The sequence below is a fragment of the Monopterus albus genome, unplaced genomic scaffold, assembly GCF_001952655.1.
Source record: "Monopterus albus unplaced genomic scaffold, M_albus_1.0 scaffold58.1, whole genome shotgun sequence".
In the NCBI taxonomy this organism is placed as follows: Eukaryota; Metazoa; Chordata; class Actinopteri; order Synbranchiformes; family Synbranchidae; genus Monopterus; species Monopterus albus.
The window spans coordinates 1,523,844-1,551,034 of record NW_018127938.1 but is presented as its reverse complement, the minus strand read 5'-3'; the positions used below and the strand labels follow the sequence as shown (position 1 = coordinate 1,551,034).

The following is a 27,191-nucleotide window of genomic DNA, read 5'->3' as shown; positions in this document are numbered from 1 at the left end:
GTGCTGCTAAGTCTCTGCACTGAAATAACTACATCAGAAGCATTTTGGACGTCTCAATAAACAACAAATCGAGAGTTGATTTTCTTAAAAATGATGCTTTCTTCATTGCAGCCTGGAAAAAACTAGCTGTATTCTTTAGTGGAGTAATGTTGACAAGCCAGCAGAAGGAAATGTCCATTTCAGTGTGAAACATCAAAGCCTGTTTGGTTTTTCTAAAGCTCGTCTTCCACTTGTGTGTCAGTCCAGATCAAATAAGCCGCTCATTTGGCAGATTCATGAGAGAGCTCAGAGACACGGATAGCCAAACACAGCTGCTCCATGCATGTGCTTTTATATGTAGGCTATCTGTGTTTATGTAATATATAGTATAAGGCTGCATATATCTGAACACTGAGCCACTTCAGAATCATCCCATTTTTCATGCTCAGAGGCTCGACACTCCTCCCTACCTCCTAATTAGCAAGCCATAGCCTATCACATGTTCCCTCGCCATTTTCTTTGTGAGAGTAAAAACTGCATCTCTCTTCATCTTCCGACCAGCCTTGTCTTACAGAGACGGAAGCAGAGAGCCCAAAGTTCATCTCATTAGCTCAGGTCACTTCCTGACTTGTCTTCAAAGGCAGCAAACCAGCAGATGACAAAAGGCGCGGGACACAGTTTCACATGCCACCACCCACAGAGACAACTACGCCGAGAGAAAGATGAAGATGGTGGAGAAGGAAGACAATGTGGAACTAGGAGTGCAGACAGCACCTTGTTAGACTACACAGAAGACCTCAAGACATGAAGGAAAACCAAAAGCAGAGAAAAACAGCTGATGAAATTCAAACGTTTCGATCCTCATATCATTAGTTCACCTCAATATGAAACAGTATGAACCACAAAAGCTGCAAACTCCAGTGCGCGCTGATTATAAGCCCCATTGTGTATCTGAATTCAGCTTTTCCAGCAATGTTGATATATAAGAAAATATAGCTCCTTTGTTTTCTTGCTGAGAGTCAGATAAGAGGAACAACTCTCCTCTCATGTCTGTGTATTAAGGAATGAACCTGGAGTCAGAAGCAGGAGCAGGGGTAAACTGCAAAAATAACGCAAGTAACGCGCCATAAAACCACAAACTGTTTCTATTTGTGTATGGATTAAACAAATGAAATACACATCTTAATTAGTGAGCTTTAGAGAGGTCGGTAGGTGTATGAAGCAGGGGGCCCTCAAACATTTTGGCAGGGATTTACTTCCATACAAAGAGCCTGAAAACATGCTACATTTCTGACTGGACCAATAACATACTTGAGATACATTGTGTTGCACGTGTTTTGATGTAAATGAATGTCTTGAGGACATAAGTTAGACTAACTGAGCCGACCTTCACAGCCCCGTGAGCCTTGAATTTGAGAAGCACCATATACTTTGTCACCAGAGGCAGAACTGTAAACTGCTGTGACAGCGGTTTGCGTCTTGCATGAGACTCTACAATTTGAGAACCTAGCCTTTCCTGGCCTCCACCGCTGCATCTTCAGTTCTTTTTTCCATTCCTACCCCCTAGTAAACTTTCCATGTTTACTATCACATATGCACAGTCAGATCTTCACCAAAAAGCTGCACCTATCCAAAAACAAAAACACTGCAAACAGGCATAAAAAAAAATAGATTAAAATTCAAGACAACTTCAGACGTGGCACACACAGCACTCACCAACAGTGAAGTTTGGGTTTATTGCAAGTTTATGTACGCAACACGGAGTTCTGGGCGAGAGGCATAAATAGACAGAAAGAAAGGAGAAACGAGGCATGAAAAAGCCGTCTGATCCGTTTCTCCACAGCAGGAGCTCCAACTTTCTCCTCATCGAAAATGCAAAGCCTCTTCTGTAGGAGTGTGTGTGCATGTGTGTGTGTGCACACTAAGGGGGATGGGTGCCTTACAAATGCACGGTGCCTGAGGGAGGGCGCTGGTCCCTCTAGTCTTATGGCCCTCCCAATTGGGTATTTTGCTTCTGTGCTTTCAAAAGCCTCCGCCTCTTCCTTTTCCCTCTCTCTGTTTTCAGGGAAAGTTCATTCTGAGGCTTGCTCACTGTGGAGAGAGAAGGGACTGACTTGTTAAGGGGAAGCCTGGGGTCCCTTGGCTCACACTGCCAGGTCAGTCCTGTTGGAGCTAACTAAGTAACTGGCAGGAACCTGGAGAAAAAAAAATTCTTAATGAGTGAATTTGTTGTTGCTTTGTGATTATGTGTGTGTGAGGGAGGGCATCAAGACAAAGTGGGTGATAGTGTATGGGAAATAAAGAGTGAGACAGGTAGTTTAAATGAGCCCATTAAGCACAACCAGTTAATTAGTTATCCCTAATAAGCAGAGGACAGGGTTAGCTACCTTCACTAAAAACCTGGAGGGCCTGGCTGTACACAAACACACAGGGTGTCAAATTCTCATGTCTGAGAAGTCAGAACTACAGGCTGCCCTTTCTCAAGCAGAAATGTCAATGACATACTGTGGCTACAACAAATGGCTATTTTTATTATTCACTAATCTCCTTAAGGTTTTCTCAAGTATCCAATCACATAGACTTTATCAAAATACAGTGAAAGCAATGCTGAACACAATTCTTCATGGCCCAGAGTGACAAACTGACAAACATTTGACAAACTGAATTGGTGAACATTTAGTGTTTTTGCTAAAAAAAGAACTTAAAAAAAAACTAGTTAAGGCACAATTATCAAAATAGTTTCTAATTAATTTTCTGTCAGTAAATCAAACAATTACTCAAGAAACCATTTCAGCTCAATACAAGATTATGATACACGTTGACACATGCAGCACACAAACAAGTGTTTGTTTTATCTCAGGTAAAACTGATAACGGTGGGATGGGTGCTGCTGGAAGAAGTTCTTTTCCCCAGTCTGACCATGCTTAACTATATTCCACTTAGATAGCAGCCAAGGAAAAGTTCAGTGCAGATTCTTAACAGCACAAAGGCAAAAGACTGCAAAAATACTCTAAAAGCAATCTCCATCCAGGCCAAACAAAAAGAGGCCCTCTTCAACGGAGAAATGTGGGAAACACATCAAAAAGCAGTTGGATAAATGATCTGGCTGCGACAGTACAGACAAATTTTAACCACAACAGCTGGTGCAGAAGGAGAAGAACATCATTTTCATCATTTTCCCAACCGCGGTCCAGCAGGAGCCAAGAGGCAGTGCACTCAGCTGTACTGGCAAAAAACTAAGAGGATCTGATTGAAATGAATGGGAGTCGTGTCGTCCAAAAACTCTGTGTAGACGTGCACTCAGCTGTACTGGCAAAAAACTAAGAGGATCTGATTGAAATGAATGGGAGTCGTGTCGTCCAAAAACTCTTGGTAAAAAAAAAAAAAAAAAAAAATCCCTGAAAAAGTTTTCCTCCCCATGTCTTTCTTCCAACAGGCTTCTAACACAGTGTTAACTAAAACAGCAGGTATAGTAGATTCAAAGAACGATCAAGCCAGACTTCAAATGATACATGAGGTCTAGAGGAAACTCAGGCAATCACCAAAATCAGTAGGCTCCATCTTCCAGGCTCCTTGGGTGTCCCTCTAATCGTAGATGAGATATTTCATTCTGGACCAGAGCGGTGAAGCCACAGATCTGCCGATGAGCAGTGCCACACAAGGCCAGCCAGTGACCCCATGTATGAATTCAAAATCTTCCATCTGACATCCCTAGTCTCATCCATGTAGTCTGGTGTGTGTTCGGTTTGGAGGTTGGAGACAATGTGAGGCAGTGGGATATAAAGGCAGCCTGAGCCTCTCACTGCTTGGACGCAGACCAAAGCACACAAGCAGCCCTAGGTTTAATAAAAACATGGCCCTTTGCTCCGCTCTCCCCTGCACTGTGATGCAAAGATAAAGGTAATAGCCGCTAGAACTGGGCCTTTTTCCCGGACTCTGGACAAGCCAGGAATTTTTAAGACTGATATGAAAGTCGTTCCAAGTTTTAAACTAGTGCAGACATCGCTGTGGGACTGCAACTGTTGGAAGACAGGCCTAGCAAATGGTCTAGAGCCAGAGAGAGTCCATCCAGTGAACACATGCACTTTCTATAGAAAGTGCTCAGGTGTGTGGAGGTGTCAGAGTAAGCAGGGGTTGAACGTCTCTCTTTTTCTACAATTACTTCTATACATTTAGACACAAATGAGTGCAGGTACACATCAGGGTCTTGAATGAAGTCGTGATAAACCAAGAGTTTAGACAGTGAATATAAAAATTTGTAAAGGAAGCGATCCGTCTTTTACCACTGGTAAGTTTGCATATTCTGTCACTTGGGGCACTAACTGTCAGGGAAATGCTGGCTGTATTATGTAACCTCTGTGCAGGAATGTGCTTAGAGATATATCTGACACTGAAGTGTACTTTTGCCCTTTGGATGACTGTTAGATAAATAAACGTAATACATGTCTATCCTGTCATAGAGTCTGGACTATTTACAATGTGACCTTCTATTTAATCAACTTCCATGGAGTGATAGAGTATTTCAAATCAGATGTACAGTGGTTCATACATACATTTAGCTTAACAGAGAGAAATGCAGACTCAAAGTCAAATAGGAGAAAGTATATGAGAGATGGCAATACGTCCACGTGTAGCAGAGGGCCTGTGAGGCTCACGGCAACCTTGAGTCTTCGAGCAGACAGACACACAGCCAACGCAGTAAGAGGGGAGAAGCCTTTGAAGCTGTACTGCAGAGAACCTAACAGGAATTCTGATGTCCCGCTGTACAGCCTCAAACCCTCCTCCTCCCTGTCTGTGCAACAGCTTCAATATAAAGTAAGGAAAACAGAAAAAACACAGCCCTGACACAGATAAAAGGGGAAGTGGAGAAAAAGGAATAAGAAGATTAAAATAAAGGCAGGTGGAACAAAGAGAGAAGCATTTGTAAATGCAATATACAAGAGAAAGAATATAGCAAATCAGGACTGTGAGCTCTGCAGCCTTTGGACCAAACCCAAACCAGAACATCACAGCCTACTGACAGTCCCCCAATATTTTACTGCACAAACCTCAATTGCCCTCAAAATTACTATCAATATACAATTAAGGGGCCAGGGCTGGTGGACAAGGCAGCCTCAATAACAAACCATGTTCCTCTGTGAATTAAGGCTCTTAAAACTAATACAGCAACATTTATGTTGTGAATTATCAACCACTAGGGCATAAATACTTTCTTGGAAAAAGCCTCAGTGATCTGGACTTTTCCAACACTAATGACTGATCAGTTGTTGACTTGGCATGCCTTTATGTTAAACCTTAGGGTTTCCAATAGCTCTCAGTCCTGTACTGCTACAGCTGAAGGTGGGAACCTGTACACTGGTCCTGGCCCCAGGCCTCCACATGACAAGAGCAGCACTGGGTCTGTGCTTTAACAACACGGCAAGGGAAAGGCCAGCGACATATTTAGATCCAATTATTTCTAAATTACCACGTAAAGCCGTCGGCCTTAACCTGCAGAAAATCTGACATGAAGTGCCCATTAAATGGTGCCATACCACTGAGAGTGGCACGGCAGAAATATACACCGTTAATCATTCACAGATATTTAACATCATTTCCTAAAGTGGAAGATTACTCTTCACTTTGATTTATACACTGAGAACGTGCAAGGTTCCAGAGACAAAGCCAGGCTGCAACGAATCAAGGCAACAACAAAGAGAAGGCGTGAGCAGCAGCTACGCCACAACGGTTTTCAATAAATACAAAGGAAATATGAGAAGTCAATTATATAGTAATCACCTGAAAACAGGCTGCAATTAATAAAATATCTTTATGATCAAATAATCTACTAATTACTTTTCTCAATAAACAGGTAAAAGATATTAAGGTTACCACCATATGACACAGATGCTGGAACCAGCAAATGTTTGGTTTCTTTGCTCTAAAACGACTCCATGCAAATATCAGAATGGTTGCTGTTTCGTTTTATGTTGACTTACCAACCTGCTCTGACATTTGTAGAGCGCTTTCTATGCATTGCAGCGCACTCAAAGCGCTTTCACATTATTTGGTCATTCACCGGTGTCATCACCGCGAGCAATGGGAGGTTCAGTGTCACGCTCAAGGACACTTCAACATGTGGACTGGACAAGCCGGGAATCGAACCCCTAATCACGTGGTTATGAGACAACCCACTCTACCTTCTGAGCCACAGCCGCCCCTGTAAAAGGTTGTTATTACGTCACTGTCCCGTTAATCAGTAATCAGACTGAAAGCAAGTGCAGCACATTTTTACATTTAAGAAAAAGAGATGTTACAACATAAACCGGAAGAAGTTTCACTAGAGAAACAGACCAATCAACTTAAACAGGGCATCAACTATACACCTTCATGTCCCCTGATAACTGGGTAACTCAATGCCAGGTTGAACAAGGTTGACCCAGTGACTCAGAAGCACTGGCAAGGCAAGCCTTAGATTACGCATACTGCCAGAGAATGAGGGGTGGGGTGGAGAGGGGTAGAGTTTCACTTTAAATGGAGATGGTGGGATGGTCGCTTGATAACAAAACCTTCAGACACAGTCCCAAATAGAACAGCATGAGCTCTGCACGTTGGCTTCTCTGTGCCCAAAAAGAAAACATGGGAAAAGAATCATCTTACAGATAATGAGTGGCAGCTGTGACTCCAGAAATTGGATTTTGAATGATACTCTTTGGAATGACTAAACACAGAAAATGGTAAAACGCCAACGAGGGAGAAAAATAAAGTGAAATCCAGTTCAACGGACACACCTGCAGACGATGATTCAGGCCACATCTGAGCGCCAGAGCAGGTGTCCACACAAGCAGCATGGCTGACAGAGTCCTGCAGTTGTTTTCATGGACAGATGCAAACTAATTTTACTGGACACACATCTCTCACACTTGTGGAAGACCACCGTCACGACTGCATGAAATGTACCACTTCAATCAAACTCGCATTAGCTTCATGCCAAGTCAGATTTTCACAGTTTGTACAACAACATGATCACCTCACAACTGTTTTCCAACAGTGATGCTGGAGGCATTTTCGTTGGCAGGATACAGAAATTTGAAATAAGTCATGAAATACAAACAGTGATAATACCCACAAACATTTTGCATTAATTATTGAAGTTGATGGAACAATTTGACCCTGATGAGAGAAAAACAGGCAGAGACAGAAAGAAAAAGAATGAGATGTAAAGAGAGGCAAGTCATTTAGCTGCAAGAGTGGAAAACAAGAATGATAAGGAACAAAACAAGCAGAGAAAAAAACGGGAAGAGCAGGAATAAGGCTGAGCTCAAACCGGAGCTCAGAGAGGGATGAGCAGTGACAAAAGCAGATCCGAGGGGATCAGAGGAAGCCCTCAAAGCCGACTCCCAGAGCCGGGATGAAGGCCGCTCAGTCTGGAAACAGAGAAGATGAAACACCATTTGGGGCCGGGGGCCCCCTGCTGCTTCGCCTCTGTGTTCAGAGCTCCCCGGCCTCTGAAGTGCTAAACATCCCCCTTCACACCCAGCGGCAGTCAGCACTGCACCCTGCACCTCCTGCCATTTGGTGGCTCAACGCAGCTCCGCGTGGGTGGACACGGCAAAATAGTGTTTTTGCTGCGTTTTCACAATTTGCTCAACAACAATCAGCGACTAACTGTTCTTTTCCCTCATGGTCTAGAAAATGTCAGAACCACAGAGAGAGAAATGTTCACAATTGCCCAGAGCCCAAGTTGACATTAACCACTGCTCCTCATCAACAGGATTCTCTGATGGTAAAGGGAGTATACACAGTCACAGGGTACACTGTTGACAATCACTGGCTGATGCTCGTCACATTTAAGAATTTGCACAGTCACCTATTGTATATTTGGTTTTTGAGCTATTGGTTGTACATGAAAAGGAATCTAAGTGTCACCTTGATCTCAGGTGACATGCCCCGGGCACTTTTCTCTATTTTCTGATATTTGATAACTAAATGATTGAACAATAAATCTATAGATCATTACAAGACAGATACACAATGAAAACAAACATTAGTTGTCAGTCAACTGTGATCCAGCTGATGGAGACCATGCTTTCTATTTGCATGGCAATACTGACTAAATCTGACACTATCAGTTCTTCTTGTGTCCAGAAGCTGTTTGCCTATTTATTCTCTGATGTTGAGGAGACCTACATTTTCGCAGACAGCCAGACACACAACAAGCTGTGGACAATATCGTGCACAATGGCATGTCCATCTTTCAAAAACATAAGCACACATTACAACCGTATCAAGCTGATACGGTTGTAATGTGTGCTTATGTTTTTGGAGGAGGAGGAGGAGGAACAACCCTTTTCCAAGAAAATACAATAAGACGCTGCTTCACGGCTGACTGGCCTTGATGCTACCTGAGGTGACAGACTATCCACCTTTTCAGCAGACACACTAATAACAAACACCTTCTGTAGAGACAGACTGGGGGACAATAAAGGTGGACACCAACCCTCCCGCGTGTTGATGTCCCAGATAAACTTCAAAGCGCCTGTTGTTGCGCTGCAACACTGGCAACCAAGGGGCTTATTGTTCCGTGTAACAGCAACAAAGTTTCTTTCTGGGATTATTACACTATTTTGGGGTGCAGGCCTATTTTGGCGATCCTGTTTGTGCCGGATTAGGGTCTTTAAACCAGCTGCAGCGAGAAGGCACACATTTCACACAACGCAAGACGCGTTTAAATGCAGTTTTTAAAAGCCGTCTCACTTTTACCTGCATAGTAAAGACTCCCAGCTCCTGAGAGGACAGTTTTTTCATTTGATCGGCCAGAACCTGCGCTTCTTCCAGGATGGAAAACTCCGTCTCAGCTCCGCAATATCCGCAAGAAAGAGCTGAAGAGATTAAGACGAAGCTCCAGGAAAAAGCCCAGAAGCCCATGTGGAACTGGATGTGTTTATTCCAGAAGGCAGCGCGCGTACTCGGCGTCAAAACCACGGATGTCTCCCCTGTCCGCCTCGCCATGATGGCAGAGGGTCTACAGGCTGGAGAAGCACGGAGTCTTAACGGGTGACGGGAAAAACACTTCAAGGGAAACTACTTTTACAACTTTGCAGTGTAGTGTACGTGTACCCTTTCTCTGCGGTACGACTGTCCAACATTTCCAGCTGCGCAAACCATCGCGCCTTCTTGGAATCCCCCAAGACAAGAAAACATATCCACGTGAACAAGAAAACTGGGGTTTTCTCCTTATTCAACGATGTCGGTGCTCCGTCTTCGATCTGTCGCTCCAACTCCTGGAAGTCTGGCAAAGTGTGTGAGCCGGAGATTCACCACGGGGGGAGAGGGAGGCGTGGAAAAGCCAGAGTCCCGGCGCCTGGATCTCCAAGCCAGTGGATCAGGGTTTCACGGTGCTTTCAATTGCTGCTGGGAAAAGTTCCATCGTAAAAAAAATGGATTAACCCTCAAGTATCGCAGAGAGGAAAAAATACCCAACAAAAGCAAGGGGAGTTTTAATTTTAATTTTAATTTTCATAACCAACTTTCCTATAGGCAATATGATCCATAAGCAGCCAGCAGGGCCGTAGCAAGGATTTCAGAAATGTCAAGAAATTATCAGTCCTCCCAAACCTACCACCCAATTGCCATAGAAAATCTGAGCAGAGATGGAAAGTTTCTAAAAGGCTATGTAATTGTGCTATCACTACTCTGCAAAGGTCTGTGATTTGTCCTGTGGGTCTAATTATGCTAAAACAAACTACCGACCATTGGGATGGATGTGAATGGAAGCAGTACTGGGTGGAGTAGCCAGCTGAGACTCCACTCCTGGAAGAATTCAGCTCTTGTTTTCATCACAGCTTCACTCCTTCTTTGGCAGAGCAGCTTGAGAAAAAGCAGAGGTTTGTGTAGGAACTCCATATTTTGTTAGAGGACTGCAAAATAAAAAATAAACTATTATAGGGAGCTCATTTGCTAAAAAGACTTGCAGAGGCAAGATGATGTGAGGCTTTGAAGTATAACAGCACTCCAACCAATCCAACAGCTGACCTCTAATCAGGGAGCTCTGTCTCTCTCTCCTTGGGTTTCTTTGATTTGCAGCTGCACAAATGGCCTTTTCCCAGTCATGCTACTGCTTCTTGGAACATTTTGGAGATTGTCTGGTGAAGTAATGTTGCATTCTGGCACAAAATGTCTGTTTCATGAGGGGAAATTAAGCTTATACTCAATTTATTCTTATTTTACAAAGAGTTTACAAGTTGTGTAACATATATGGACAGTTGTGGGTTGGTAGTCACTTGGGGGACATGCCTTACACACACTGGGCCTGCTGTAGCCACATCATGTTAATTCAGGGTTGCCTGGTAAAGTACTGATGCTTGTATGACTGTCAGATTAAATATATTTCAAAAATGCTAATTTGATTAGCAACTGTAAGTTTCTGCAAGTCAGACGACCAAATGACCAAGTTTGTGGAGGGGTGAGATTGTTTATTGGCACTTGATCACAAATCAATTACAAAATATGACATTGCTTCAGTTACGTCTCCATGTCTCCTCATAAAATGAAACGTATGTATAATAGGTCAGTGAGCAGCTTTTAAAACTTACTGTCACAGTGCAACTCATTGTCCAGACATATTTTATATTTGTGTCATAAGTAACAGTTTTGTGCCAGATCTATCCATAACATAGTGAGATAATCTTAAGCTGCAAAGACACAAAGACAGATGGTCTTCTGATCAGCTCTGCTGCTCGTGTAATGAGGCCCCAGACGGCCTTGCATGTCTCACTTTATCTGCCATTCACACAGAATTGAGAGGAGAGTATTCCCAGTCTTTAATTGATAAGCACATATCAAATTGTCAAAAAACTCTTGAAATGTTTATCACATAACCAATCAGAGACACTTACAAGCAGCTGTTTACCTTCACCAGGCTGTGTGATGATTATTTTCTATTTCTTCATGATGTGTCACCTGCTGGAGAGTCAACATATATAGAAATATACATCTTGAGCTGGAGGCAGTCAGTCAGCCATGTGTAGTCATGGTTTTGATCACAGTGAGGCTACAGCAGCCTGCTCCCCAAGATCATTTCAAAGTATCGTCACTGTCTTTTAACTGAAGTGCCAGCTAAAAAATATTTTTGGTGTGTGGTATTTAGAGATGGAAAAAATCAAGTCCAAAAACCTCTCACTGTCACATCAGTTGCAGTGAAGCTTGATTTGGGCTCTTGCAGTGGAACAGTAAGACATTTTATTGAATATTCTAACCTGAAAGTATATTTTTAAGAAAGAAAAATATGGGTATTGTGGCTAGTAGTGGTGATTTTTCAGGCTATACTGCTGTTTCTGATACTGAACCCTTTCCTTTCGATACTAATGGACTGCTCTGCTTGTAAAAAATTAAGTGTAATTGATGGAATAGAAAAACAGCTTTGCAGACTGTAGTGTGCAGCAGGAAAGAGAGTCCCTGACTCTGGACTTCACTACGTTCCTGAATGGGTCATCTGTCTTTGGCTGCGGTCTCCATCAGATGTTTACATGGCTGTCACATGCTTTCAGACACTTACAAACAGAAGGATGTTTGTTGAGTGTTTCGATGTAGTGTGTGCCCCACATACAGTATCTGTTCCCCAGGAAAAAGTAACATTTGGATTGTGTTGTTTCACCTTCAGCTCTCTCAACAGGGAAAGTGGTGCTTATTTGCAAATTGTGTTAAAACCCAGTCTTTATTTATAAGGGTGGGACTGGTGAATGTTTTTATAGGTGGCTTTCTTCCTGAGTTGCTTGCAATTTTTGCACTAAAGAAAATATATAAAGACTCTTGTGCAAATATTAGAAAGAAAGTATAAATGAACATAATTTGAAGCAGACCAAAATAACTCAAAGTAGAATTTAAATACCTCAACATTTTTACTCACCTCACAGCCACAGACCTCATCAAAGCTTTGGTGTTGGTGAAAGAAATGTTTGTGAGTTTGGAAGATTTTGAAAATATACTCAACTCTCTCTGCTGCACACCTGTTGTAAGTGCACACATGTGCGTATGCGTGTATGCATGTGTTCATGCTCAGCAAAAAGGGTCACAGATAGATTTGATGTCACTTTTTTTTTTATACCTGGAACCCAGATCCTCTGTGCTGTGAGGCGACAGCGCCAACCATTGCTGCTGTGCCATCTGTGCCCGGACCAATTAGGAGTTGTTGGTGCCAAAGTGACAAAGGCATGATCCTTCAAATAAATACAAGAATGAAATATCAGCTGTAATTAGATGCACATTATTGATGGAAAATTAGCTGAAGATATTAAAAACCACGTTCATTGCAGTGTCATTATATTAAGTCTACACCTTATTAAGAAGTTGTGCCTGATTTCTAAAAAAGCATCACCACGTATGATGAATGTCATAAAATTAGCCCTTCACTGCAGAGACTTTTGGCTTGTAAAACAGTAAAATGTGGTACAATATTTGAGCTACCACCGCTGTTGGTTTATGTCATAAACTAACAGTCATAACACCAGCCTGACTTGCTCTCATAGTTTTTCTCACTTTATCTCTTGGATCATTTTCAGACTGCAGCTCAGTCAAATATTAATCCTAACTGGCATATCCCTGTGGAGAGAATGCTGCTGGTGCATTCAGACAAACATTTCATTACAAAAGAAGGCGGTTAGAGATCTTCATTAACAGAGACAGAAGGATTTGTTTTACAGGGCTACCCTATTGCATTATTTTAATTACAGAATAGACCAACAGAGCCACCTGGTTTGGGAAAATGACCATGAGAAGATGGGAAAGTGAGGCTAGGATTCACGATTTGCATGATTAAATGAAATTAAATGAGGTCTGTACTGAGATCTTTATACAGATCCTGTTTACATTAGGCTTCAAAGACTGTGACAGATTTCTTTTGACATGTAAAAAAGAATTATTTGGCTCAGGATCTAATATTAATTGCTACCTCTGGGAAGAGGAGACTAGATTTGAAGCCAGATTCTGTGAGGTTTCACAGTTTGTGATATATAAATACGGTTCTGTTTGGCATCTTTGTGTTGGAAAGTAGACAATGCTACAGCTGGATTTTCTCATGCTGTGTAAATAAAGCCAAAGCCAAATGCAACTGACTGAGCACGACAATTTCCTGCTGCAATAATAAGCAAACACTGGGCCTGATAGTGACACATGGAAGCTTGTTTACTTTCACAGCAACATTCTTCCTGGCAAAACAAGGATCTTACATAACATAGGAGGTAAGGTACACAGGTAAGAAATGACACATGGAAACAACAAGGTAGAAGTCACCGACACTCCCCTACAAACAGATGCACATAGAGAGAAACCCATACCCATTAATTTGCAGGCTACATGTAGCTGTGTAACAGCTGCCTTTTTGTCATTCATGAGTTCTCTTATGTGAATTATCACACAATTTTTTTTATTGCCATTTGGCTTTGCAGTTGTATGCCTCCGCCAACTCGTCAAATTCATGGCCTTGACCTTTGACCACCAAAATCTAATCAGTTCAACATTAAGTCCAAGTGAGAAAATTTGAAGAAATTCCTCCACAGTATTCCTGAGATATCGCATTCACAAGAATGAGTTGTATGGACAAATGGACGGGCGGATGGATGACCCAAAAACATAATGCCACTGGCCACAACTATCACTATGCAGAGGCTTAAACACAGTGGTGGGTTTGGAACATTACTTTCATTGCTAAGCAATCTAACTTTTGTTTTATATGAAAAATAATTTATTTTTTGAACCATTAAAACTGAAAAACTTAATCTGCACACACACACACACACACGTGAACTGGGAGATCTGATTACAGCTGGGATTTAAATCCACTGGCTATGAAGTGAGAGCATGTGACAATTACAGGGAATAAGCCTCAGACATCAATAGAGAAAAATATGAAGAAGCAGCTCTAGTCCTGCCAGATAAGACTAAACCAGTGATTTCACACAGAAAAACTAAAGGATTTGCAGCAAACCTTATTGGGTTTTAATTAGCTTCAGCGGTACCCATCACTACACACATCGATATGATCTCTGCTGGATATGGAGAACAACAATATCCATAAAAGAAAGGTGAGGGATGGAGATGGGAAAAATATAAATGTTGGTCTGCATCATACTACTGCAGCCATCAATTTTTATGAATACATTTGCTATATGTATATGTGTCTGGGCAGGTTTTGCATAGGGGTTTAAAGCAGGCACCCTACAGTTACCATGGCAACGTGAGTCTTTGAAGTTTTTGCCCCCTTTTTACAGCTGGATATAACAACCAGATCTGCTCTGTTCACCCCCAGCACTCCCCTCTCTCACCCCTCTCCCTCCATCTCACTCTCTCACTCCCTTTACTGCATCAAAAATTTCTCTTTGAAGACTTAAGCCAATTCCAAGTCGAACCCAAAGCTATTTCTGGCTGTATTCAAAACTGGGCCTGTAGCTTTGTGCGGTGCATTCACATGTGTGTATGTGAGACACACATAAAATACAGCAACGGCAGAAACAACAACAACATACGACCCAGTGCGACTGTGTATGAAGGCTGCGTGTGGAAAGCCAGTAGAGTTATATATACATACAGTATGTATGTGTTTGCAGCCAGTCAGGACCAGTAATGCTATTTCATGTGTTTGTGTGTGAATATGTGTGAATTTGTGTGTATGTGTGTGCTGCATGCAAGTACAGACAGACCTAAAAAAAGATATCAAGAGAGAGGGAGGGGATGAAAAAAGAAGGATGCGGGAGCAGAGGAAGAGGGGGAGGAGAGGAAGAGGAGCAAGACTGGAAGAGAAAGATGGGAGGAGGAATAGAAAAGAAAAAGAGAGGTGTATTGTAACATGCCACATTGTGACAACAAGTTTCCAATTCTGTGTCTCATTCGTTGATTTCATTGTGACCCAGAATCTTCAGGATCCAGAGCACAGAGATCCAGTGGCCTGGCCGACCTCACCCTGCTGCCTTTGGCCAAAGGGGCTCCACTGTGGAGACAGATCTTAAACTTTAGGGCTGAGTGGAACCAGATTTGGGGTTCTGCTGGTAAAAAGTTGAAGTGGAGAATGGGGGAGTGAATAAAGAGTGACAGGCTTGGAGCTCCACCACTGACATACACAGATGGAAAGCATCAGACTTCCATTCCAGCACAAAGATGAATAGATTATTAGACAGAGAGTCTGACTTAAGTGTGAGGTGAGTTAAGGAGAAACTGAGAATGGGGAAGGAATTTAGTCAAAGAAACTGAAAGGTGAGAAGATGACATGGAGAGTAAAGAAGGGAAGGAATAAAAGAAGTGGAAATGAGTGTATGTAGGTACATATTCACTTCTAACAATTAAAACACTGTACGTACATGCAGTATTGCATGTACTGTACACAAGAATATGTAAGAGATACTGTATATTTGAAGGAGGAATGAGGGCATTGTGCTGAACCCACGTCAAACAGACATTGTTAGGTCACTAACCTGTGCCTACCTCTCTACCTCCTTGGGGTTTGGTGGAGTTACTAGATGTGGCTGGCAGGGACTGAGCACAGCTGTATCCCATTTGCCATTTGTGTCATGGGCATTTAACCTGGGCTCAGCTGCCTCTTCCTTGTCAGACAGTTTTGTTGCTTGTACCATAGCTTACTGGCCGCTTTCTGCTTGAGAGCTTTCAGAAGGTTTGCTTACCTGTTTGTTCCTGTGTTTCCTGGAAGTCTCACCCCAGCACTCTGCAGTTTCCCGATTCCCGTGTTCCCTGCTCGTCTGCCTGAATACTCCTCTCGTCTGCTACTCTGCCTCCAGTCCTGTGTCTACTCCTCTCATCAGCTACTGCACTGACCCTGCTCTTCTCTGGCTCCTCTCCAGCTGTGCCAGCAACCACCTGCATGTCCACCACTCTCCAGTCTGTGTGTGCAACCAGCTCTCTCCACCTTGCTCTGAGCAATCTTACGCCCTCATTGACTGTCTCCCAATACCCATTGACTCTTGTCTACTTACCTTGTTCTCTTTGCTCTGTTCTGCTGGTTGAAGTTGGTGTTAAAATAAACCTCCTGGCTAGTCTGACATCCAAGTCCTGCCCTTGTGTCCAAGTGGTGTTCTTTGCCCCAAGACCATAACAGACATGATGCCTGAAAGAAGCACAATATAGATTTTATATTGACAAATGTACAATATAACTATAGCCTTAATCTGTCCCATATTTAATGGGTTTAAGTTGCTCCTCCACTGACACTAAATGTTCCAAAAACAGTGAAAAACTTTTTACATGTACAATTATATACTGTACATCTATAAATGTTATTTTAACCATGCTAGCGCTTTACTATATAGATGCTAGAGTTGTCACTGTTAGGTCACTGTGTGAATGTGATGCTTGTTTAGAGTCCTTGTCCTCGACTATGTACCTACAACATTTTGGCAGGGGAGGTACTTGGAACTAGACGCAACCTATCTGTACATAAATGCACACACTGGCTTTACTATCAAATGCATCATGTCTTAAGATATCTATCTCTTATTCTCTAATGATAGTTCGTTCACTGAATCTTGAATGCAGCATTTAAAACACGCCCTATTTAACAAGTCATGTGTTGTCCCAAGTTGGACTACAGTGTTTTAGGCAGCAGAGACTGATCTGCTTTCTATTTAGGCTTTTCCTGCTAGCAGGAAATGCACAGGTGAAACTAGTTTCTCTAACAATGGCTCAGTTCAGTTAAATGCCTAAGCCATGACAGCGAGCCAGCATGTACAACACATTACCCTGAAACTAGCTCACCTAAGTTTAATGCAGTTGTTTTTGATGATCCTGCCATTCATCTTAGTGGCATCCCTCCTCCCTCTCTACCTACTTACAGTTGATTTCAGTTTCAATTTACCAGAACTGTGCTGAAATGAGATTACAGTGATCATACTAAATGTCCCATCCTTTGCTCTCAAACCTGTGAGGCATGAATAAAGAGAAGGAATGTGAATCCATCTTTCACTCTATTGTTCTCCACTTGCCTTTCTGACTCTGGCCATATGAGCATCTGTCTGACAGTGAAGACAACTGTTATTGTTTAAAACAGCTGAATGCTTTCAATCTGAACAAAGAGTTTCACTTGTCAAAGGCACAGCTATCACAATGCTTTGATTCAGCCCTTGAGCAGATAAGGTTACTAACAGGAAGTCGAGGACTGAATATTTTTTATGCAGCCTTGAGTGACTGCTTTTTATATATGTTGTAGCAGGAAGTATCTCCAGAGAATTGATCAAAATGACTTCACTGATCCCCTTTCCTTGAGATTTTTGTTTTTGAGTGAAATCCATTGGATGGATTGCCATGAAATGTCTTGCAGACATTCAGGTCTCCTTACCACTAACTGTAATAACTTTAGCAACGCCTGACTTTTACTTGTGCCACTATTAAGCCAGCGTTTTTATTTGTCCCTCAGCCTAAGGAGTACTCTGGGTTAAGTGCAGAACTTGGCACACAAGGTGGAAATGTGGTGATGTAATATTTAGTTTAGTAAATATCCCCATTAGTCTTGTCAAAATTAAATTGCTATGACAATTCATTGTCTTAATATAAAATATATCTAGACTTGTGATATGTTTTGGTGCGACCGTCACTGACACTTTGACATCTTGGCGAAAACTATTTAGATGATAGATTTTGTTCTTTAAAACAAGTGTTGTGGCACAGAAATCAGCATCAAATTGATATTACAGAAGGTTCACAAACCATATTGTACTGTTTTTCAGGTTAACTTTTACAAGGTGTTTTAAATAAAATACTCAGTCTTTTTTTTTGCTATTAAACATGAAAAAAACACATCCATTTGTAATAACAAGGAAAACTTTTAATTTGTCTCTACAGATAATACTTTGCCTCATTTAGGCAGATGACTATCTACATGACCTGTCCCAGCTCTGTCAAGCCCTTGAGGAACTGAAACCAGACGCAATTCACTTGACAGCGTTCAAAGGCTTCACTGCACTTCCCCTCATCAAGGTCAAAATGTGGCAGCGTGGACAGCGGAGGTCAAGCCCCTGTCAGCTCCTCAACAAAAACAGCTCATGTTCCTCAACAATCAAGGGTTTGTTGAAGGATTCCAGTGCTGTCATGACAGAGTAAGAGGACTGTATCCTGTATCCCTCTGTTTTTCTCCCTCATTATGTTTCTGTAACCCAGTGGTTACTGATGTTTTTTTTTGTAATGGGCCTCCTTTTCTGGGTAAAAATATTTTTCAGACACCAACTGCTGTAACCTGTAACCTACAACCTCTCAATCATTGTATCATCAAAGTGGAAGCCTTCATTTGTTACTGACAAGATGAGAGTTAGTCATGTTACAATAGCACTAAATGCAGACACCACTGCTGCTGTTGCAACTGGTGACAAAACTACAAATAACTTCCAGTTTTAGAACATCTGTCTCTTTTTCCTCATGCAGTATCTTTACCTCACATCTCTCCCTCCACACCCTTTGTTCCACTTCCCTGTGCCCCCCCCATTTAAAACCCTCTGTAATAAAAGAAAAACTCTCTTTTCTTTCCTTCTTTAGCATAATCAGCATCTATATATTACATTATATATTGCCAGATAAATAGACTTTGGTATGTCCACCTCAGTACTCTGAACTCTTTGCTTCAATTGTCCTCTGGACCTTCTCAGTGCACTGGGGCAAAGCCAGATCCCACAACTGGAAACAGTCATGGTTCTGGATCCCTCTGCATCGCACCACTCTCCTCTGACTCATTGTTTACATGTTGTCTCCACAAAGACCTCATGCTAAAGCAGATACACATGAAACCCTGACGATCCCACTGGTTTATGCCATACTTTTAAGCCAGACATTACCCCTCTCTGCCATCCAATGCACTCTCCTTCCACCCATTATTCATCCACCTCTCCCTCACTTAACAATTGCACATTCATTCTCTTCTTCAGCCTCTCCTGTACTTTCAAAGCCCATTACATCACAAACTGAAGAGACTAAATGAGGTGATAAAGCACCTCCAGGGCTCATCTGCCATTGTCTTCAGTTACAGGACTGGTCACTGGAAGTAACCGCTCTGGCTTTGAACCAAAGGGATTTTACCACTAAAGAACACACCCATACTCACTCCACCTATCATTTCAATTCAGCGTGCAGCACATTTACGCAATTGTGCTGAAGTAAATTTAAGACACTTTGAATATTTCAATTTACACAACTTTATAATTCTAGTCCACAGCATTGCAGTGGAAATACGTTTACTTTAGATACTCCTAACTTTTCACAATTTACATGAATGATGAGGTCATACATACAGATTAAACCTAGTTAAGACCCCTTTGTCATGCTTCAGCAGCATGTATTGTTAGTTCCATCAAAGACCCATTTCCCCTTCAAACTTCAAAGATGCTTTCATTTAATTGAATGCTGGAACCCAAAAGAAGTAAATTCATCCAATATTTCACAAAACAATTTCTTAATATTACCTGACATTTCACACATTAAGCAATTAAAACAAGTGCTAGATAGATCGATACTAATGAAACTAATCACAAGTTGTATCCCTAATAAAATTAGTAAAATACTGTTCCAACAAGCCAGATTTCTAAAAGCTTTTCATTTTTTTAGTTAATTTGGGAACACTTAACTTTTAACCTTATGTATTTTAGCCTCTAAATGTCCAAACCCATAATTACCGGGTGGGCATTTTTCATATTCTTAAAGGTTTTATTTATTGTAGTACAAATACCACTCAGCCAAGAAGCAGCAGCACACACCACTGGATGTAAAAATCCAAACTGCCTTCCAAGATGTCAGTGAGTTTGTGACTGGATCCTCACATCTCAAATCAGAACAGATGTTGTGTTTTTTTTTCCTCCTCCTTTGCCCTCCTTTCCTCTCCCTTTCTCTGGCCACACTCACCAGCATAGCAAATGATTTTCATTCTTGTCTTGTATCCAACAGTTTCAAAGCACCGCACCTCTGATGAAGAGCTCATGGTATTTTAGACTGCTATTACTGATTGTTTGTATTACAAACTGGTCCAGAGCAAAAGCAGACAATGTTTTCAAGAGTTAATTCTGCATTGATACTAACAGCTCCTCTTCTTTTCCTCTTTACCTGCAAACAGACACAAAGATTAACACTGTATGTAACACTGAAGAAGAGAATAAGAGGGAATAAACTGTAAATGTGTTTTTTGTAATTTGGGTTCAACCAAATTACAAAAAACATTCAGTCACAAACCTGCATTGAAATCTAGCCTTAACCGTAACTCTAAAACCAAGTCTTAGCTTTCAAACAACCTGTTCAAGAGAGTTTAGACCAGCCAAAACATCTTCACTTTCCCAAAATCTCCTTACTCTACAACTCAAACCGTTCCTCATAGATTTAGTCCCCCCCTCCCCATCTTCTCTATACACACACAGCATTACATCTCTTTTTCATTCTCATCACCATTTGGTTCATTTTTATCTGTTTTGGCTCATTTGAAGTGCAGAGTGTGACATTTTCCTGGAAATGAGACAACACACAAAGGCATACACGAATGCACACAAGTAAACAGAGGAACACTACACTAGAATCATTTTTCCATCTTTGGCCAAATTATAGCTGGACTAATATTATTTCCAGCTGTTCTAGAGTGAATACCTACACAGATCAGGCAGCTAAAGGGCACTACCACCTGGTCAACAATGGTCACTACAATTTTGAGGGGGTTTAAAAATAAAAAAAAATTCACAGAAATGATGATTTGGTGGTACCCAGTGGATTCACACTGTCATTACAATACTGAAAAACTACATGCTTACTGTATTATCTAAAAATTAAGGCTCTTATCATTGACTGCAAGGTTAACCAAACAACAACATTTAATAAATGAATTTGCAATGCAAAACATCTGTGCAAAAATGTTTCAGACAAAATACAAAGACAAGGCCTCTCTTGGTCAAAAGGATGTAAACCTTTTGTAATGGGTACATTGTTACTGAAATATAAATTTAGTTGTATTTAAAAGAAAATATTTAAAATAAAAAAGGCACAATAATGTTTTTTTTGCCAAATACAACAATACATAGACTTGATTCACAGTCTTGTGTACAAGTGGTTTTTGCACTGATGTCCGTACACATAAATCTTCGACATTACTGCAGGTCATGTGCACAAACTCAGCTGCTTAGGTAGCTCAATCTGCTTCAGAGGAACAAAAAGATAAAGAGAGAAAAAAACAGCAATGAAATAAAAAAAAATTGTGGGAAAATTAACTTAAAATGATTGAAATCATCTTGAGGAACAAATCTTTTCAAAGACTCCAACCAAGAGCTTCTCCCTTCATGTTTCTCATGACAGATAATTATCTACTCTACTGACCATACCTGGTTTGAAAATGATCTTGGGGTAATATAAAGCTTAATCAAATTTAAAAATGGAGGGCTGATTTACTGCATTTTGAGCTTGAATCTATAGCTAACTGAAACAGCTGCTGGGTTACTCTAACATACTGTACTCTGGGAAGTTTCAAAACAAAAATTACTTCAGTCATTTCTGGTTTGAGTCTGGGTTTAAAGAAAAACTAATTCGATTACAGGTTTGTCTATCTACATTCCACAAATGTCAACTTAACACTATACCATAAAAAAGCTATTTAGGAAATCTTTACTGTGCTTTGCGCTCCCTTCTGTCATGCTAGATGATTATCAAATACAGGTGACTGATGGCATAATCATCTGTAAACATCAGAGTGCAACACATGCAGTCAGGAAGTGAATGACTGATTGTCTACTACACAAGTAGAGAAGGGAATTTCATATCAATAATCACAGCTAATATCACACTTCTCTGCCTCTACAATATTCCTTAACAATAAAAGCTTCATATTTAGCTCTGCTGCTGATCAACCATCATCATTAAATATTAACTGGTAGCTCACATAGCATTTGTGTGTTTCCAGGACTGAGAATGATTCATTTACCAAACACACACACTTCTTCATATCACAAAAAAATTTTAGTGTACAAGCATCCAACCCGATCATGATTAGCTGCGACTGGACGGCGGAGATGTTAAAATAAAAATACAGCTGTAACAGAACGGACCGATCCAGTTTATCCTTTAAAAAAAACTGCTCTTGTTGCTAGTACAGTTGGTGCCAGGTATACCCAGGACCAGTTAGAAGCAACATGCATACATCTTTTCACACACAGTACTACAATTTGTTCAGCAAGGTTTGATCTTTTTTTTGTACAACACGGATGCCATACTACAGGAGAGTAAAGGGCAAAGACACATGAAGACAAGCCTCACAAATAAAACCTGTTTCTTCAAAATTCAAATGCTGAAAGAAATTCTCCAATGAAAATGAAAACATCCAATATACAATAAAAACATTAATTTGTGAGGGCTGACATTTCAGCCTACATTACCGACAGTAAAACTGACCCCAGCCCTCATGTGGTGAATGAACCATTTGTCCTGGGGGTGGTCCAGTTCAGCTGTTGAGGACATGAGCACCGCATGATTTCATTTGTACATCTGTAGGGGATCCTGAAATTATGGGGTCCTGCAATATCCTGAGAGGGAGGACGTGTGAGACAATAAGGGAAAAGACAAAATAAAGGGATCATGGAGAATGTTGAGATGCATTAATGGTCTGTATACTCATTTAGGGAGACAGGAAAATGATGGGAGAATGAAAAGTTAATATGGCACTTAAAATATCCAATCCAAAAACTCCCTGGACAGCTATATACTGAGGCTTGAAAGGCAAAAAGACCTGTGTCCATGTTGCAGAAGTCTGCAGTTATGCTGAGGCTGCACTAAAACATTCAGGTGTCATTTCTGAAAGGATTTTGTGTGAAAAAGATGATGCATGAGCAGCTTACTTCCAGCTAAGTCACCTCTCATGTAACCGTTAGCTGTCAAAATGTTCAAATTCAGCTTTCGAGTCCAAAGGGCAGGGCGTGTCACCTGGATGCCTTGTATACTCATGTATTTGAGCAGATTGGAGCTGGTCTCCTCATGAAAAGCCGCCTCACTTCTGGTTGGTTCAGCTTGCTATTCCCAATATTGCTCGCCAGGCTGTGGCTTACTATAGCTTTACACTAGAGTACATTTGTTTGTGTTAATATGTCCAACAACAAGCCGGTCAGACCCTTGCTAAAAGGCACCTAAAGGAAATTAGAAGAATGTCAGTGTCTCCTTCACATCCTGCAAGAAACAGGCCACTGACAGTGACTTGATGACAAACAGTTTTCGTTGGTCAGAGGACTGACTTGCTACTTTATCACCTTAAAGTGTCTTTCCATAATAAAATGTTCTTTTGAATATATATCTTTGTATTTCATTCATTCATTTAGGACATGTACCATATTTACAAGGGTTAAAATAACATTTGCAAACCATGATAGTAAGTACACTTCCTTTAAACAATAAGGCATTAAAAAGTCAAACAGCTGTGTATATACTTGTGTGTACTGTAGCTGCAGCAGTGTTTCTCGCACACCCAGGTGTGCTTACAGGCCCGTTTCTGTCGGGTCTCTGTGCGAGTAGAATAACTAGGCTAGGTGCCCGGGCAAGAGGCTGAAACACTCATATCTGAGTCCCAAGCAGAAAAAGTGTGAGTATCCATCTATTTATCTACAGGTCCGCGGTGATGACAGAGTCGTTGTACATTAGTATGTCAGAATCACCAACGAGCAGCGCTGATGTCTGTGATGAGTGGTCCAACGCTCCCACCCCCTTCTGGGAAACTTGTCCGTACACCTGAACCAACCCTCCGCCGCTGCCCGGCATGACGCAGTGAGAAAGCAGCGGTGTGTTAGCATCATGGTTGGAACCTGCAGTGGAGGGCACTCCGCTGACGTGACCTGTGCTGGTGGAGCCACTGGCACTGCTGGGTGACCGGCTTTTAGGAGGTGGCAGCTGGTGCTGGATTACTCTGGTTGGAGGGGCAGGGGCAGGGAAGTGGGCAGGAAAGGCTGCATATCCTGGTGGGATGGGGTATCCATTGACAGGGATAAAACGCTGGTGGGTTTGGGGCACAGCCATGGGTGTCCAAGCTGGAATTGGAGCGATCTGCCCTGGAGCAGGAATAGCCTGGGTTTGGTAGAGGTACCCAGCAGCAGCGGCAGCAGCGGCGTAACGGGGGTTGCTGAGGTTGCTGACAGGGCTGGCACTGAGCGAGGTAGTCTGGGTGGTGGCATTTCCCCCACCACCAGAGGGTGTGCTGGAGCTGGCGTGAGATGAAAGCCCCTCCCAGGCTCTCAGACGGGCGTGAATGTCCTTAAAGCGTGGTCTCCGTGCTGGACCCTCCTGCCAACACTCAGTCATCAAACCATAGAACCTGAGAGACAACCCCCCAAACAAACAAACAAAAAAACAAAGAGAAGTTGAGAATACAAAGGAGTTACAGTACACCATGTATGTGGTCCATTACCTTCTTATAATTTACTCAGCAGTATAGGTTGATCTGTAACATTAACTGAACATACCTTGGTGGACAGTCCTCAGGGCAGGGCAGCAGCTGCCTCTTTCTCACCATCTCCATCACTTCTTGGTTGGAGAAACCGTAATAGGGCTGCAGGCCATAGCTGAAGATCTCCCACAGCACGACTCCGAATGACCAGATGTCTGAGTCTGTGGTGAACTTGCCATAGGCAATGGCCTCAGGGGGCATCCAGCGGATGGGCAGCAGAATTTTGGGCTGGATGCAGTAGTAGTCTGAGGAGTAGATCTCTCTGGAGAGACCCAGGTCAGAAATCTTGACGTGGAGCTGTTCTCCGACTAAAATGTTCCGAGCTGCCAGGTCTTTATGGATGTAGAAGTGACTGGATAAGTACTCCATCCCAGCAGCAATCTAAGTTTGTTTGGTCAGAAAAAAATCATTTAAGAAGTAATTAGTGGTGAACTACATCTGGTACACAGCAACAAGGTCAAACTGAGAAAACAGCAATCCATCAATCATGCAAAAATATGTACAGAGCTTACAGACCTGTATGGCCATATGCAAGAAGTCTCCATGATCTAGGCTGGATTTCACTGTGCCATCCTCATCACTGCTACAGCCAACATCTGAGTGTGGTGAACGCATGATGAGGAACTCATGCAGGTCGCCCTGAGGAAGAAACTCAAACAGCATACAGACAGGCTGCTCCTGGGTCACCACGCCTAGGAGGCACACCACATTTGGGTGTTGTAGCTCTGTCAGCACTGCAGCCTCCTGTGTTGGAAACCAGAAAAGGAACTGTGATTTCTGTTCTGATGTTTGGGGTTTGAAGCACTGTGGCCTTGAACGATGGTTGTACAAGGTTTGTCGTTTGCTTCGTATCAGATCTAGTCTAGCTCACTCCACTTTTTACAGCTACCTTTCAGCACTGCTGGGGGTGAGAGCTTGCACAAAAGATATATTTTGGATATAATGTCACTTTGAGGCAGGCACTTTAAGTCTACCTCACTGTCCATAAATGGAAAGTAAGAATTATGTTTTGCACAAGTCATTTATTTCAGTCCTCCTTAAAGTCCAAGTTCATCTGGACAATCTGCCTGTACTTAGAGTTTATTTTAGATGAATTCTTCTGCTCTCCAGTGATAGTACTGTATACAGTCCCGCATCGCCCCCTATATTTACCTTCTGTGGAACTATAACAAGTCATCCTTCAGTACTTGTGGGAAGAGAGAGCTTCCCACTGGGAAAGAGCTGTATTTTAGAATCACAACTGACACAATCGCTAGTTAGAAACATGTCTTAAAGTAATTTAGTTTTAGAGCTGGTAAACAGGCAACAAAAAATGACTTCAGTGGCTGTGTTCTCACTAATAATAGATAGCTTTACAGCTTTCTGAATATTTCTTTACAGTTTAATGCATATTTGGAAGGAGGAGGTTTGATGAAAGAGATCAATTTTGTACCTGCTGGAAGTCACCCCACTGCTGGGCACTGGAGATATCCTTCAGGGTCTTTATGGCTACAAGCTGTGCCTGATCCATGCCGGGCAAGTACAGGTGACCCTTGTAGATCTTCCCTAAAGTGCACTCTCCAAGCTCCTCCATGAAACGCACAGCTGACAGGGGAAGCTCTTTGGCCTTACTCTGCAAGGAGAAGATGATGATGATTTATTAGGCCCTCACTATTATGTACAGAGCCCCTGAGGGGTCATGTGGTAGGCAAAAATATTCAGGTGAGAATTTATATGCATGGATTGCTAAATCTTGTACTTGTATAGAAAATTGAAATGATGACATCAGTTTACACTGGTGAATCTAATTTTATGCAGGCAGAATGCCTAATATAACACCAAATATGAGTTTGACTTGTAAAGGAAAATTAAAGTACAGCCTAGAGAGCTGATAATTGTCATAATGAGACTCAGTCCATTACATCAGTTCCAAATAACTCCCTTTAAGCCTTTGGAAAGTGGTGTTGGAAAAACCTAAAACCTGACCCCATGACAACAGCTTAAAAATGTCATTTAGCTGAGAAGTCTGCAGCATTTAGGAAGACTAAGCAATTAATCCTTTTGCCGGTAAAACTGTGGACTCGGCTGCAGAAATAACAGAAAACCCTGTAGTTTTCTTTGTGAGGGACAGCGCTGCCTTTCTAGTCTTTAATGGCCACTGAGGAGGACTCACACTGGAGTCTCATTTGTATAACTAAATCCAACAGGGCTGAGCTGAACTGTGGGGTTATAACAAGGAAAGAAACTCTCATAGTTCAGGTGGAATTAACTGAATCAAGGTCTGCTTGAAATAGTGACGAGATAGACAAGAGGAGAGAGTAAGAAACAGGTGTTTCACTGGGTTATGATTTTATATACACTAAATTTGTGATGGAAAACATACATAAGCATCCACATAAAAGACAATACACCTGTGTTTAAAGGGTTAGTATGCTTCTTTTGGCTGTATTTAACAAATCTCATCCCGAGGCCAGGAACAATCAATCAATCAATCACTTCTATTCACTGGCACTGTCTGTGTATCCACAGCTTGATGTAGCTTATTCTTCTGTGCCATAGAGCTTCACTGGTGCCCATAATTCAAAACACATCAAGGAGCAACAGTTCATTCACTTCATTCATTACAATGAACACGGGCAATGTGGTGCATTTTGTGTTAACCCCACTGTCTTGCTGTCACAAACCCTCAATAATGCACTGAATATGTATCCATCCACAGGTACAAAAGTGTCCAGTAAGTTAAGAATGTTACTAAGCTAAACAACCAAAAGACATATTTGTGACTTATGTTTTACAGAATTATGTCTTTAGCAGGAAT

General features: G+C 41.8%; 2 protein-coding genes across 3 annotated transcripts in view; both read right to left on the bottom strand.

The window, feature by feature from the left end:
• Positions 1 to 10,265, bottom strand: part of cachd1 (cache domain containing 1) — a 67,104-nt gene extending 56,839 nt beyond the window's left edge. The window contains 1 exon segment of the mRNA XM_020602726.1: positions 8,722 to 10,265. Within this exon segment, the coding sequence (XP_020458382.1) occupies positions 8,722 to 8,970 (249 nt within the window). The 5' untranslated portion in view covers positions 8,971 to 10,265.
• Positions 10,266 to 20,774: 10,509 nt separating this feature from the next.
• The window catches only part of ror1 (receptor tyrosine kinase-like orphan receptor 1), a 107,048-nt gene continuing 100,631 nt past the window's right edge, over positions 20,775 to 27,191 (bottom strand). For both annotated transcript variants that reach the window (XM_020602752.1, XM_020602753.1), the window contains 4 exons: positions 25,827 to 26,006; positions 24,911 to 25,138; positions 24,411 to 24,775; positions 20,775 to 24,262 (listed from right to left, as the gene is read on the bottom strand). In XM_020602752.1, the coding sequence (XP_020458408.1) occupies positions 23,557 to 24,262; positions 24,411 to 24,775; positions 24,911 to 25,138; positions 25,827 to 26,006 (1,479 nt within the window). In that variant the 3' untranslated portion in view covers positions 20,775 to 23,556. The remainder of the gene's footprint in view (positions 24,263 to 24,410; positions 24,776 to 24,910; positions 25,139 to 25,826; positions 26,007 to 27,191) is intronic.